The sequence below is a fragment of the Hyperoodon ampullatus genome, assembly GCF_949752795.1.
Source record: "Hyperoodon ampullatus genome assembly, chromosome: 11".
Classification (NCBI taxonomy): Eukaryota; Metazoa; Chordata; class Mammalia; order Artiodactyla; family Ziphiidae; genus Hyperoodon; species Hyperoodon ampullatus.
Window position 1 is genome coordinate 7,138,627 of NC_136924.1, and position 15,878 is coordinate 7,154,504.

General features: G+C 34.1%; 1 protein-coding gene across 2 annotated transcripts in view; it reads left to right on the forward strand.

The window, feature by feature from the left end:
- The window catches only part of PTPRQ (protein tyrosine phosphatase receptor type Q), a gene marked incomplete at both ends in the record, with an annotated part of 257,217 nt that extends 243,610 nt beyond the window's left edge, over nucleotides 1–13,607 (forward strand). For both annotated transcript variants that reach the window (XM_079715271.1, XM_079715270.1), the window contains 6 exons: nucleotides 2,898–3,032; nucleotides 3,258–3,383; nucleotides 4,199–4,347; nucleotides 7,692–7,827; nucleotides 13,195–13,318; nucleotides 13,570–13,607. In XM_079715271.1, coding sequence (XP_079571397.1) covers nucleotides 2,898–3,032; nucleotides 3,258–3,383; nucleotides 4,199–4,347; nucleotides 7,692–7,827; nucleotides 13,195–13,318; nucleotides 13,570–13,607 — 708 coding nt within the window. The remainder of the gene's footprint in view (nucleotides 1–2,897; nucleotides 3,033–3,257; nucleotides 3,384–4,198; nucleotides 4,348–7,691; nucleotides 7,828–13,194; nucleotides 13,319–13,569) is intronic.
- Nucleotides 13,608–15,878: the final 2,271 nt, after the last annotated feature.

Here is a 15,878-nt window from a genome sequence, read left to right on the forward strand (position 1 = left end):
CAAGTTTAATATTTCCATTATGAATTCTTGATTTTCCTTTTAACCTGCTTATTCTGGGTGTGGAGAAAAGGGAACCCACCTACATTGTTGGTGGGAATGTAAATTGGTGCAGCCACTATGGAAAACAGTATGGAGCTTCCTTAAAAAGAGAGAGTTACCATATGACCCAGCAATCCCACTCCTGAGCATATATCTGGAGAAAACTCTAATTCAAAAAGGTACTTGCACCCCAATGTTCACAGCAGCACTATTTAAAATAACCAAGACATGGAAGCAACCTACATGTCCATTGACAGGTGAATGGATAAAGATATGGTGTATATATACATAGGAATATTACTCAACCATTAAAAAGAATGAAATAATGCTATTTGCAGCAACATAGATGGACCTAGAGATTGTCATACTAAGTGAAGTAAGTCAGAAAGAGAAAGACAAATACCATATGATATCACTTATATGTGGAATCTAAAATGATACAAATGATCTTATATACAAAACAGAAACAGACTCGCAGACATAGAAAGCAAATTTATGGTTACCCAAGGGGAAAGAGGGTAGGGGACAGATAAATTAGGCGTTCAGGATTAGCAGATACAAAGTACTATCTATAAAATAGATAAACAACAACAAGGTCTTACTGTATAGCACAGGGAATGATATTCAGTATCCTGCAATAAACCATAATGGAAAAGAATATGAAAAAGAATATATATTATACATGTATAACTGAATCACTTTGCTTTACACCAGAAACTAACACAACATTGCAAATCAACTATACTTAAGTAAAAAAAAAAATTTTTTTTTTAAGTCTGCTCTTCCTGAAGTTTTCCCCATCTTCATTTGGAATCATTATTGACTCCTCTATTTTTCTTATACCCATTATCCAATCCATAAGCAAATTCTCTTGGCTCTGTCTTCAGAATTTATCCAGATTTTATCACTTCTCACAATCACCATTGCTATCGCCCAAACTAACCCTTGGTTGGATTGTTGCAATAACCTTCTAACTACTCTCCCTCCTTTTTCCTTTAAACCATATCAGCTTGTCTTACAGAAACCAGGATGAAACTCTTAAACCATATACTCTGTATGTTCAAAATCTTTCAAAGGCTTTCCATACCATTCAAAGTAAAAGCCAAGATCTTATAACTACCTACTCTAGGACCTAAAGCACCATTGTCCTCCCTCCCTTGTTCTTTCCGACATCACCTTCTATTACTGTCCCCCTCATTCCAGCCACTTGCTGTTCTTAGAATATTCCAGACACATCTCTCCTTTAATGCTGTTATACTTGACTTTCTACCTAGAACACTTTTCCTTCAGATCTTGAAGGGATTACTCCCCTTTCTGCTTCAGTTCTTTCCTCAGATTTCACCCATGAGTCTTTTCTGAACACCTTATTTTCTGAAAACTCTCTCTCACAACACTTATCACTTTTAAAAACTCTATGTAAATTGTTTATTTAACAGACGTATTAATAGGCTTGATGTCTATGTCCCCTAACTAGAATATAAGATAAATGAGAGTAGGAATTTTAGTCAGGGATGAATCCTCAGCTCCTGGAATAGTGCCTGACACACAGTAGACCTTCATAAATATAATTTGAATGGAGGAATGTGCATATTTAAAAAGTCTGTAGAGAAAGTGACTAAAATATTAAAGGTGCTTCATTCTGGATAGTGAGATTACAGATTAATTCCACATTCTGTTATGTATTTTTCTGAATTTTCCAAACATTCTAAATTGACTATATATTACTTTTTTAACCTAAAAAAAAAGACCTTTACAATGTAAAATAATTATATATTTCAACTGAGACTGGAAACATAGAAATGCCTTAGCATATAGTTTATTTAAGAGACTCAAGGTTTTATCCCAGAAACTGTCACTGGGTGATTTTGGGAAAATCACAAGTGGCTCATTATTCTTTAAAGTAAAATACACTGTTTGGATTAGATTTTAGGGCCCCTTGAGCTTTAAAATGTATATTTATTCTGTGTAATACTATATTCTCTGGCTACTGAGATAATTCCAATTTAAAAATAAAATTCACCTTTAATCCTCATTCCTCAAAATATTTTGATGTTTGGAATACATGTAATTTCATTACTATATTTTATTTATACAGTACCTTTCTTTAAGAAAAATCCACAGATACTACTCAAGTGGCATACTTACATTCCAGGTGAATGGACTGAGTTTTAGAATAACTTGATAAAATCTACAAGAGCTGTCATAATAGGGTTGAGACAAATCTCAGGTCCTATATTAGTTAAATGAACCTTCTTATTATTCACATTACTGTTGCTTTGGAGCTCTGGAGAATAATTACTAATGCCATAGTTTACATAGATAAGTAATTTCTTGGAGAAAGAGTATGAAAATATCTGCACAATCTTTAAATATATGACAGTAACTTAGTGAAATGGGTAAGAGCACTGGCTCTGGACTCAGACTACCTTACCAACTGTGAAATCTACCACAAATTACTCCACATTCCTTAGCTTCAGTATCTTCCTCTCTAAAATGAGGATAATAATAGTTCTAATTCACAAGGTTTTTATAAGAAACAAATTAATTGAAATATTAACTATAAGATGCTTAGCATATTGTCTGCTGTAAAGTGGTATCATTATTTTTTAGTCTTTACTGCTTTATTCAGAGTTAGAAATACATTTTAAGAACAGTTAGTTGTATAGTATATTACATTGTGAGGTTAAAATTAATGTTGGAAATTTTGAGTATCTATTACTATTTAGCATTCAAAAGTGTACAATATTTTAAAATATTAGGTCATCTTAAACTAGTATGTTTTTCTTACGTTGCTCAAAAACTAAAAAATACTATATATATGTAAATATTGATGCAGTGTTGTAATTATATCATTCTAGGGCTACTTATGTCCAAATGAATTTATTGCTACTCAAGGTCCATTACCAGGAACAGTTGGGGATTTTTGGAGAATGGTGTGGGAAACCAGAGCAAAAACATTAGTAATGCTAACACAGTGTTTTGAAAAAGGGCGGGTAAGTTATTTGAAAATCTTTTCACAAAACTTTTACAATTGTGTTAATATATGTGTGACAATTTTAGCTAATACTTTGAGTCATCAATGACTTGGACATCTATAAAGCAGTTTTATCTTAGCAGCGATAACTGTGATACTTTATACACACACACACACACACACACACAAACGTATCTATATAAAACAATGGTTCTTATGACTGGTGATTCTTCTCTGAATACAGATCAGATGCCATCAGTATTGGCCAGAGGACAACAAACCAGTTACTGTCTTCGGAGATATAGTGATTACAAAGCTAATGGAGGATGTTCAAATAGATTGGACCATCAGAGATCTGAAAATTGAAAGGGTAAAAAAAAGGAGGGGAAGTCGAACATGATATAAAATATGAATGTTCTAAATGTCTAAAGTAAAATTAATTTCTAGACATATTGCTTGATACCTGTATATTCAATAATGCTTTTCTATTATTTTCAAAATAGAAGTTTTGAATTGGCACCTGCCTTCAATATCTACGTCACTGTGTTTAATTCCAAATTATATACTTAAAGTTCATATTAACCAGTTAATATCAAATTCTTAGGTAGACAGGGGAAGAAAAAGGAGGAAACAACTAGATCACTAAGTTTATCTTATTTTATAAAGAAACTGTAATATCTGATTTAAAACAGGAATTTCCTGAATCACTTGTCTCTGTCTACATCCTAAAATTGGATTTTCTATTTAATCCAGAACCAATACAGAAGCGATAGCATAGGATCCCACTTATATAATATAAAGGCCTATAAACACAGAAAATGATATAAGGATCTTTATACTTTCTGACGTTATCAGATACTCTATACCTGTGTTGTGAATAATTTGTGAGTGTGTTTAAGTTCTTAGGTCACAATTGTTCAAAATCTACTACTCTGGTGTTACAAAATGTTACACTATATTTGAATTTAAATACCCTACATTATCATCTGCTTGCAAGCCTTCTCATTGTTTGCATTCATACAGAAAGGCAATTTTCTTTATTGTAGCAATAGTAGAAGGCTTCTCTTATAGGAAATCATGAAAACACAGTTTCTTCTGTTTGGTAAATTGTCATTTTAAAAGATCACCTTAAAAACCTGGGAAGTCAGCTGTCTTATCATGTTTCTTTAATGTCATTTTGTCTAGCATGGGGATTGCATGACCATTAGACAGTGTAACTTTACTGCTTGGCCTGAGCACGGGGTTCCTGAAAACAGTGCCCCTCTAGTTCACTTTGTGAAGTTGGTTCGAGCAAGCAGAGCACATGACACCACACCTATGGTTGTTCACTGCAGGTAAGAAAGAGAGATTTTTAAAACCTCTGAACACTAGAAACACTAGAAATGGTACTGAAACTCAGAGTGACCTTTTTATTATCACGACACCATTGATTTTTCTGGCAGAATGTTAATGTAGATTCAATCCAGCTTTTAGTTTTCAGATATTTTACTGGTTATAACAAATCAAGATGTAGTTTTATAAAAGGTTAGATGGCAGAGATAAAATAAGTAATGACTATGTCTAAAAGCAAGGGAAAATATATATCCTGGTACAGGAATTTTCCTGAAATCTTGACTGGATTATACCTCTTGAAGGCCTTCAAAATTAAAAACAAAAAAATTGTAGCCCATTTTTGATGTGGCTACACATCAAATGGATGAGTGTGGGTATGTAGGAGTTTTTGATTTTTACGAATAAACATCTGATCCTTCATTATTTCAACTGATATTAGTCTAATATACTAATTTAAACTTTTTTGTAAAAGCAAATTTCTAGATTTGACTTACAAAGAATAAAGAAAATGAACTTTAAAATAAAGATCAAATTAAGTGACCAACCCAAGCATGATTCAAAATTTTTACAAACTATTCAAATATCTTTCTTTGACCTAGCTTTTTGAACATGATAAATAGAATGTGACTATAAATTAAGATTTTTTCCCTCTTTATTGTCACTGGTATTTTATACCACTGAAATACCAATACTCCCCCGCAAAAAGAAATAAAACTCACAGTTGTTTAGAATTCAGAGTTCTGGACATATTGATATGATTTATGATTTCTAACATTATATATCTAAATCAATCTCAACATGAGTTTATTCAACAGTTGTAGTTTGTAAATTAAAGAAAAAGTGGGTGATAATATACTGTTTTATGATTCCACTTATATGAGATACCCATAAGAGGTAAATTCATAGAGACAAGAAACTGGAATTGTGGTTACTAGGGACTTGGGAGAGAGAGAAATGGAGAGTTACTGTTTAACGGGTACATAGCTTCTGTTTGGGATGATGAAAATATTCTGGAAACAGATAGTGGTGATGGCTGCACAAGATGGTGAATGTGTTTAATGCCACTGAATTGTGCACTTAAATATGGTTAAAATGGTAAATTTTATGTTATGTGTCTTTTGCTACAATAAAAAAATTTAAGTAACAATATCTTTTAACCCATTAATAATTATTAATTATAATAATTCCAAAAATTAATTGATGGATAATTATTCCAATGGGAATATACTATAATTAATGTGGTTAAATATGTAAGAAAATATTAATCCATCTGATTTCTAAACTTTTTTTTTTAGAGGAAAAAACTCAACATGTAATTTAATTGAGTCTACATTTTCCAGGAATATTTTAGATTTTTTAAATTGTAAGAGTAATACACAAATGCTTGCTCATTATGAGATATCTTTTTTACATTTAAAAAGCATACAGAATGAAAACTAAAAGCCTCATTCTTACCCTCCCAATTCCATATCCCATCCAAACACATAAAATTTTTAACAGATCAGTATGTAGTATAAATAGAAAGACAGTTTGCTTATAAAGTCAGTGATTGATTTTAAACTGGCATCAGTAATGATTAAAATGGATAGTAAAGCTTCCTTCAGCTTCTCCATATTTTACATATACACTGCCCCTGGATTAAAATAGTGGATTTAAAAATCCATTAAAAAGGAAAAGTACCATCTCTCTTGTAGCCTCAAAAAGAGTAGTCTCCTCCTTTGTGATTTAAATAGATAAAAGAGACCAGAGAAAAAGTATGCTCATATTAATAATCATTTTTAAATATCATTTTAAAACTGTCTACTAAATGATTATGTCCAACCCCAACTTCTCACCTCAACTTTAGACTTATACGTTTAACTTCCAGTTTAACCACAACATCCTGAAAATTTGATGAGTCCAAAACAGAACACTTAGATCGGTCTCCAAACTCACTCCTTCTCATCCCCATCTTGGTAGACAGCAGTCCACTCCGCTTTGTCCAGAAACCCTAGACTCATCCTCACCTCTCTGCTTCCTCTCACATTCCACATCCAACCCAACAGCAAACACTCTGATCCCTGCCCCCCCATCATCTCTTCACACACTCTCCCCACTCTGGTCTCCTTGCTTTTCTTTGAACACACAGAACACTCTCCCACTCAGATCTGTTCTCTTCCTGTGCCCTCAGGCCGTAATGTTCCTCTCCCAGGTACCCACGTGGTGCACTCCCTAACCCTACTCAAGTTTCTTTTCAAATATCACATTGTCAGAGAACCTTTCTCTAATGACCCTGTCCTACCCTATCACCTTTTATCTCCTTAACCTAATTTATCTTTCTCCATAGCACTTATTGCGGCTGGGTATATCCTATGCATGTTTCTTTGTTGTGTGGACTACCATTCTCCGTCCTCTAGAATGTAAGCTCCATAAGTTCAGGGACTTGGTATTGTTCACTGCTGTACCCCAGATGCCTAGGGCAGTGTCTGACACTTAAAATATATTGAATGATGTAATGACTGATTACTCTGTGCGGGCATATATGTGTATGTGTTACAGTGATCAGATTTCTGTTGTAATGCTATTTCTTAGGTTGAATCATAGGTATTGTTGACATTAGAATATTTTTTACCTACAGAGATGGCAGTTTCGTGATGTTCAAAATGACATTTAAGATTAGGTGACCTTTCAAATGTTTTTTCTTTTTTTCCAGGTTTACTTCCTATATTAACCATTTAAGTACCTAGGAGTCTTGTCTTTCTAATTGGAATTTCTGAAAAAATCCTGTCAGGTTTATCAATTAACAGTTTATATGGAGCACATACCTGTCCTTCAGTATTAAACTAATTTCTTAAAAGGAAATAGCTTTCCAATTTTATTATCTATAGGAAGGAAAAGAATTCTAGGGAAGGTGAAAAGAACACATGAGAATCTATCAATGTGATGCAGAGGAAGTACTATATGGGCTAAATATTACAGTTGACATTTTTCATGTTTAGCATTCCTATTGGTAACCAAAAATATATTCAATAAAAAGTTTCTGGGGTTAAGAATTTTCAATGATTTTTTAAAATGTTCCCCATACTTCTCCAACTACAACCCTTAAAATATTATGAAAGAAGAGGGAAAGTTCAACTGTTTAAAAAAAAACTCAAATATTTGACAGAGTATTAATGATAATCATCTCGCTCTGTCTAAACAGTCTTGGGAACAATATAAATCCAAAGAAACTCCAAAGAAAATCTACTTTCAATAAGAAAAGAAACTATTTATAATTTATTGCTATCATAGTTTATTTCCTTCATCACAATCAACATAAACAGCCTTTTTGCTGAATAATTTGCATGTAATTTCACTCTTCCTGCAGTGCTGGAGTTGGAAGAACTGGAGTTTTTATTGCTCTGGACCACTTAACACAGCATATAAATGATCATGATTTTGTGGATATATATGGATTAGTAGCTGAACTGAGAAGTGAAAGAATGTGCATGGTACAAAACCTGGTAAGATATCTAAAACTTCAAGCAGTTATCAGCTCTAGAATTTCTGCCTGGAAGGATCTTAGTGGCAGTGATCTGGTTAGACATGGACTTGAACTATATTAGCAAAGCAGACATTCTCTTTTCCTACATTATAAACCTCTGGGTGGGGGCAGGGTCTTGGGGACGGCAGCTGATGGGGATTATAGGAGAACTGAAACCCACATGCCCCAGTTATCCGTCAGCACTGTTACTGACTACCCATCCTACCCTGTTTATACTGATAGGCATAGAGAAAATAATTCATAAAATGGATTTGTCTTTAGCCTTTGGGAAACTTAGAAAATGAATCCAATTAATTTCTTTTGTAAACATGCTAGAAGTTGTATTTGGGAAATGTTTATTAACTGTTACAGGTTTCTATGTATTTCACTTGTCCATATTTATCCCTTTTTATTAGTAGTACTAATAATGTTTGTTATAGCATGTCATCAACTAACTGGGAGTTGTTTGTTTTGTTGTTCTGGTTTGGACGTAAAAATATTTTTAAAATATAGATTTTTGTCATTAAAAAAATCATACGGTAGGGGGCTTCCCTGGTGGCGCAGTGGTTGAGAGTCCGCCTGCCGATGCAGGGGACACGGGTTCGTGCCCCGGTCCGGGAAGATCCCACATGCCGTGGAGCGGCTGGGCCCGTGAGCCATGGCCGCTGAGCCTGTGCATCCGGAGCCTGTGCTCCGCAACGGGAGAGGCCACAACAGTGAGAGGCCTGCGTACCGCAAAAAAAAAAAAAAAAAAAAAAATCATACAGTATAATGGTAATGAAACTAAAAACCCTGTTGAGTGTCTAGTAGGTTCCAAGTATTATACGAGATCCTTTACATGTATTATCTTATTTAATTCTTTATTTGTAAGGCAGGGCCAATGAAACTAATCAACAGACTAGGTATTATGGTCTCTGCTTTACAAATAGGGAAGCAGATGTTCAAGAATTTAGTGATATTCAAAGGTCAGAGCTAAAATTCAAACCCAAGTCTGTCTAACTATAATACATAGGATGTTCCTGTCATATCTTTGGATTGATATTTTTATGCTACAGAGAGATTTTTCTCACAGTAAATATACAGATCTTCTATAAGGGTATTTTCCAGGGTACCTACTAGAAAACACAAGTGGCTTTACAGTCATTAAAGGTGTGAGAAAACAGGCTCTTTGCTAAAATAAGTTTGAGAAAGAATTTCTTAGAATTACAGCCTCTATGCTAATGTGCATTGACAATTATAAATACAGAGCCCTTGTGGACATTTCCCAGACTTATATGACTATGAAATCCTTGAACACTTTTTGACCCCAAAACCTATAATTCCATGATGTCATGGAACATTAATGTTCTTAGGAAGATGCTGCTCTAGACCAGAGACATCCAAACTTTTAGGAACACACATCCCTTTCAGGAGAAATGTTTGAGCATTCAACTCCAATACATATATATTTATTCTTAAAATGTAGATTGTGCAATTATGTAAATTATAAAGCATACACAAGAAAATGAAAAACATGAGATAAAGGTCAAATAAGCAATTTTGACAACCTTGCTAATACTGGTGGCTTCATATTATATAAGGTATTTTCAAAAGATAAATACTTAGCAGAAAATAATTGTTTCAATAGTGGTTTTAAATACATATTTTAAATTGTTTTTTAAAAAGTGATCTAGCTTTTTGTCAGATCTGATTACATTGTTGTTGCTTTCACCTCACAGCATAGCTATAAGATGGTTATTCTAGGAGCATGAAAAATGTCAGCGCTGCCATTTTATTGTCATTCATTGGTGCTTGCCTGACAGATATTATCTTTAATCCACCGTCTCTTTGTAGGAATCTTTTTAAGCCACTTCAATTATGTGATGGCTAGGTAAAACTAGGTACTGGAATCCATGTGCATTCCCTTATATGCTGAAAGGGAGCACATGAGTGAAGTATCACTCTTCCCTTAGGAAACTTCAGAAATGGACTCTGACTTGTGCCCAGGTTTGGCTTCATGGGTATGCAGCCTATGCAGTCTCATGGGTCCCCACGCTCAAAAGGGCCTTGCACTTGATTTAATGTTTGCTGACACTGTTTTGAAAATCTTTAATAATTTTTGAGGAAGGAAACTCGTATTTTCATTTTGTAGTAGGCCCCACCAATTATGTAGCTGGTTGTTATCCAAAGATCTTTTAAGGGCTTCAATATCAATATGACCATTAATGATTATTAAAACCAAATTCTTTCTTATTTTTAGTTGAGAATAAGAATAGCTAGCTAGCATTTTCCTCCCATGTCCCTGGGTGTACACATATGCACTGGTGATCAATGTTCTTGGCATTGATGGAGATTGGTTGGCTCTCTAGGATAGGTTTAGAGGGTGCAAATGACTGGGATATTTCCTTGTAGAGACTAGATTCGGTCTTCAAATTATAGAAGTCGAATTTTGTCATGCTCTACAATTTTGTGGAACCAAACTTTGTAAAGAGTGTGTTCAAGCATGCCTGTGAATAATTTCACACAATTTAGTATTCAGTATACGCTATAAACTTCATATATTATGCTGGAATAACCAGCCAGAGGAAAATGTTGCAGGTTGGGTAGGGGAATGAAAAGAGCCTGAATTTTGGTGTCAGAGAATTGAGTTCAGATTCAAGTCCTGCTAATTGCTGGCTTTGTGACTTTGTTTAATTAACCTCTGAGTTATTTCGCTTTTGTAAAATAGCTGTGTTACACTGTTCACAAGTTTATTGTGAGTATTAAATAAGAGAAAGTATCTAAAGCACCAAGGATGCAGTAAATGCCCAGCATGCAGTAAAGGTCTGACAATATAGTTGTGCCAATTGCTTTTTAAGAGAAAAAGGTGGCAGTTCGTTAAAATCCTGATAAACACTTACTGAATCAATAGGTAGAAGTCATGAGTATTAGTTGGCATGTTTGAAATAAGTACATGTTCATTGATATTCAAGAAAAGTATAGGTAGCCCTTCCATAAGAGGTTATAAAATTAAGATACACCCATGTTTACTAAAATAATTAGCCTCCATTTTGTAAACGATATAAATCACAATTCTCAGATCCTCGCTTAAAATGTGGCACTCCAAAGCTCTCTTTCACCGGACTTTGTTCCCAGAGCTATGCTCTTTACTTTCTTTTCTCTGTGATGAAAAAAGGGAAAATGACCACACCTTGGCTCCAGTCCTTATAAACCAGCATTGCCTTGCACAAGAGTGGTTTCTTAGTTTCTTCTCTTGCACTTGGGAATGATTCCAATTTCTGTGAAGAATGCTGTCTCAGCACATACTACAGTAGCCATGGCCAGGGGTGGGGAGGTGGGAAGCTCAGCAATATATTGCCACTAAAAGACACCAGAGGGCCCAGACCCTGGAGGGAACCTAAAGTTCTTTCACTGTCTACCAAAACACAGTTCAGAGCAGCCCCAGGAGATGTGAAAGAGCTTTCTGAGAGAATACTCTGCAGTGAGATAATATCCTGAGATACTATTCCTGCCTCAAAAAAGGATTCCTCTGGATGAGTCCCTTTCCTGCTCTGGTTCTCTTGAAAATTGACTGATGTAAACTCCTGAGGTAGAAGAAAAAAGAATAATATATTTTTGGAGCCTAGTTTTTTGCCAGCAACATATAATATATAGCTGGCCTTAAATCTCACAACATAGCTTTTCTGATCCCCCAGATGAGGAAACTGAACATCAGAAAAGTTTAATTCTTAAGGTAACAGGACTATCCAGGGTAGAAACTGGAACTGAACTCCTCACTGCCTCTTTGGCAATAACACACCACGGCAGAGGGATCTTGGAACATGTAGCACCGCCCTGTGGAGCTCAGCCTGCCCCGCTGGCAGAGTTTACACCCAGCATTCTTTCCAGTGGAGAGAGCTGAGATTGGGACAGTCAGAAGCTTCACATATCAAATGTGACTTCAAATTCAAATGTGGTTTTTTTTTTAAATACCAGAACTCATAAATTTAAATGACTGTTGTTTTCAAAGAAATTATACCATGTCAGTATATTTCTGTCAATAATGTTATTCACTGTGCAGTGTATATTTTAAAATACTCATTTGGAATTACCCTGAGAAGAAATTTAACAGCAATTTCAATAGAATGTGTATTACCTTATAACAATCCTTCATTTCTTACCAAAACTGAATTATGTAACTTGATTATCCACCTCACACACTTGATCCCTAATGACTTCTGAATCCAAATCAAGTGTGTCCTGACATGGTAAAGATCGGCTCACTGTGAGAATTAAATGAGGCTAAGTCAACAAACATTCATGACGCAACTACCACATTCCAGGCACTATTACACACAATGGGAGTCGAGCAGTGAATATGAGAGTTCTGTCCTCATAGAACCGACAGAGATGAGATGTGTGTGGAAACCTTTTGTAATCCACGAAGAAACAGGTATTCCTAATGATGACCAACAATCTCTAGAGACAGTTTCAATAGTGAAGTTCCAAAAAGGGTTTGAGGTGTAGTAGCAATAGATATGAATATAATTTCTTAAGATGGTCACTTTAGAGGACATTCTATTTAAATCAGTTGTCAGTATGTGTGTGTGTGTGTGTGTGTGTGTGTGTGTGTGTGTGTGTGTGTGTGTGAATCTTAAACATTTGGTTATATTCCTTTAACTTCAGGTACCTTCCCTACGTAAAAATGAGGGTGCTTTTCTATGACTGTAACCTTAACTACCTTTAGGAAAGTGCAAACCCAGAAATGCTAACAGGTTATTGAATTATATTGAATACACTTAAAGAACCCAGATGGTATTGAATTTAATCCGAATTTTAGATGAAATGTTAGGAGTCCTGCCTTATATTTACAAATAGAGACCAGATCCTTGACATTAAGTAGGCCAAATGTTGGGTAATTAACAGAATTGTTAAACATTTTAAATATGCTGATGGTGTGTAGATATGCTCAGTCACAGCTTTTGAAAGTAAATTTAGTATCTGCATTCCAACAGCCATTCTAACAAGAAAAATATTTATAAGAAAAATTACTCAATTATGCCTAACAGGAAAAAGGAAACTTATAAACAAATTTAAATAATATAATTTGCTACTTTTTAAAATTACAGAAAGAACATATGAACACTTAGTATTTAATGATAAGTATTTAAAAAAACTGGAAACTACAAAAAGCCACAGGAATTTAGCAAACCTTATGTTTGAAATGATAAAAAATCATTTATATTCATGGTAAATTCTGTGCCTCTAACTTAGCTATTTAACATTTGTTGAATTCAATATTACTTTTCACTGTAAAAGTATAGCCCCCCCACCATAAGAAAATCCCTACCCCGTCCATTTATTTAACCATCCTTTCTTTGGTGTCTAGGCACAGTATATCTTTTTACATCAGTGCGTTCTGGATCTCTTATCAAGTAAAGGAAGTAATCAGCCCATCTGTTTTGTTAACTATTCAGCACTTCAAAAGATGGACTCTTTGGACACCATGGAAGGTAAACAGAGGCAATGTATATCAATTTACTATTAGTTTACCACCTATAGGAGGAGCATTAATTTAATAATAACCGTATGTTGAAAATGTTTTAGAAGCTTGGCTAGCACACATATCAATTTTTTAATTTCTCTCTAATCCAAGTTAGGATAATAGCCTTTCCAGGTACACTATATTTTTGTCATGAAACATTTAAATCTTTTGAACTGTTAACATCAATTCTCTCTTGTGACATGTTACTTTATGTTATAGGTGATGTTGAGCTTGAATGGGAAGAAACCACCATGTAAATATTCAGACCAAAGATTATACCTGGAAGATATTTTCAAATCCCAGGGGCCAAAATACCCCCTTACTCTTCTGAATTGAAATGTGCAACCTTAAATAAATCTCTACACTTCCCTTACTGTGCCTTACTAAATGGATTGACATTTTATGAATAGTTCTAGGAAATAGCTAATTCAGGATAGTTATCTGTTTTGTACAGAATAAATATTATACATGTAAAATGTTTAAGAAGAGATAACCCAGAGACTTTTTGAAGCCTTCTGTATTTTGGGAATGAGCCAAATATAAAATTATTATTATATTTACGTTAATGTTTCAATGTGAATTTTCCCTACATATTGGATTTGATCTTGAACAAAAGTTGTAAATGTTGATTCAGTAGTGTTATTTTGGCCTCCAGGGTGTTGACTTTTCTCGTGGATAACTTCCAGGACTGTCATAATGATCTGTACTTCCATGTATGCCCCTGTGTTTTGAATCCCCTGTTTTATGAGTGCTGAGATATCATCTCATGATCTCGAACAGCTGAACAGTAACCCCCTGACACTGCTGGGATTACTTAGCCTTTATACAACACACAGTAGCTCTTCGGGTACACTTAGGGCTATTTCAATTGCATTGTAATCTTTAGTTTGAAAAACAAAAGGAAAAATTAAACAGTGCAATTGCTCATGTGAAGTTGTCGAGTACTTTTCTAGCCTGTCTGCATTTGTACATTTTCAGGAACAAGCTGTACCACTATATTGTATATTTGAATACATAGTTAAATGTATCAGTATTTGTCCATTAGATATGTATGCAACCTAATAACAATTTTGAAGGGTTTCTTCAGCAGAAATGTATGAAAACAGTAATAAAAATGTGATGTGTTACAAGGTCATAAACCAATGATGTGCTGCTGTGGTGCCAACCAGAGACTTCTGAATAGATTACATAAAACGGTCTTTATATCATTTCCCAAGGTTGATTTTTGAGGAGTGTATTAGGTGGAACTGAACACAAAGAAATTAACCAGACTGTAGCAAATCAGAGATTTTTTTTTAAAAAGAAAATAATTCGCCCTCCTTTTTGTTAGACAGTAACAATGTACAAAGTAAGTTTTGAACTATATGAAATTATTTTGTCATAGATTTCAATTAAGGGTCATAAAATAGTATTAATTATTTTCTTTCTTTTATGGTAAGAATCATATCTTATACTTATTTCTGCTGGAATATACATATAGAAAAAGTGATGGCCAATAAAATTGAATTTTAAGGAACTGAGTCACTCTGCAGCATGATTTCAGAGGTCCTTATAAACATAAATTTGATTTTGTATCACATATTAAGATATAATTAATAATTATCTTAACATAATGAAGTATAAAAGTACAATATAGTAATATAATGTAGTATAAATAATTAAGATATAATAATTTCCCAAGGTATCCAAAGATAGTAATTTTAAAATCAAATTTATTATGCAAGAAATTAAATCCTTTAGTCTTATAAGCAATCCTGCTTTCTGTTTTTTATGGCAAGGGTGTGTAAATAAATAGAATCCATTAATGTTCCAACCAAAAAGTTTACTCTATAGAAAGTTACAGAAAACAATAAGAAATGATGAAAACTCTAAAAGATTCAAGTTTGAGTGACAGGTTCTTCAGTTTGCTTCACGTGTCAGTCATTGAAAATGAATGGTAAGCCAGTATTTATTAATGTGGGTTTTTGTATTCATGGAAGACAGATAACAGCCTGTGGAAAGTACTGGTGAGTCTACTTTTAAATGTATTAAATGGTAAGAAAATAAATCCTTCAATCCACAAGCCAGTCCATTTTCTATAATATCTATATAAAAGAGAGTACAGAATAGAGTTGACCCATGTGTATATGCATGTGTGTGCATATAAAAAAAGTTTTAATACAAGGCCTCCTCTAAAAGAGTGCTTATCAATCTTTAATGTGTATACAAATCATCTGCGGATTGTGGTAAAATGCAGATTCTGCTTCAGTAGATCCAGGAGAGCACCTAAGATTCTTCATTTCTAGAAAGTACTCAAGTAATAATATTGCTGCCTGAGCTCGGGCCATACACTGAATAGCAAATCTCTAAAAGACAGGATCAGAATAATTTTATTTCCATCTGAAATTATTTGAAACATGTTAAAAAAGGTTTGCCTTCATTATCAAAAACATAACAAAGCACCTGTTAAATGTGTATAGCTCACTAGCTATATCACAAAACTGTAACTGAGATTGAATTGAAACACATATTAATGTTAACTAAATTTC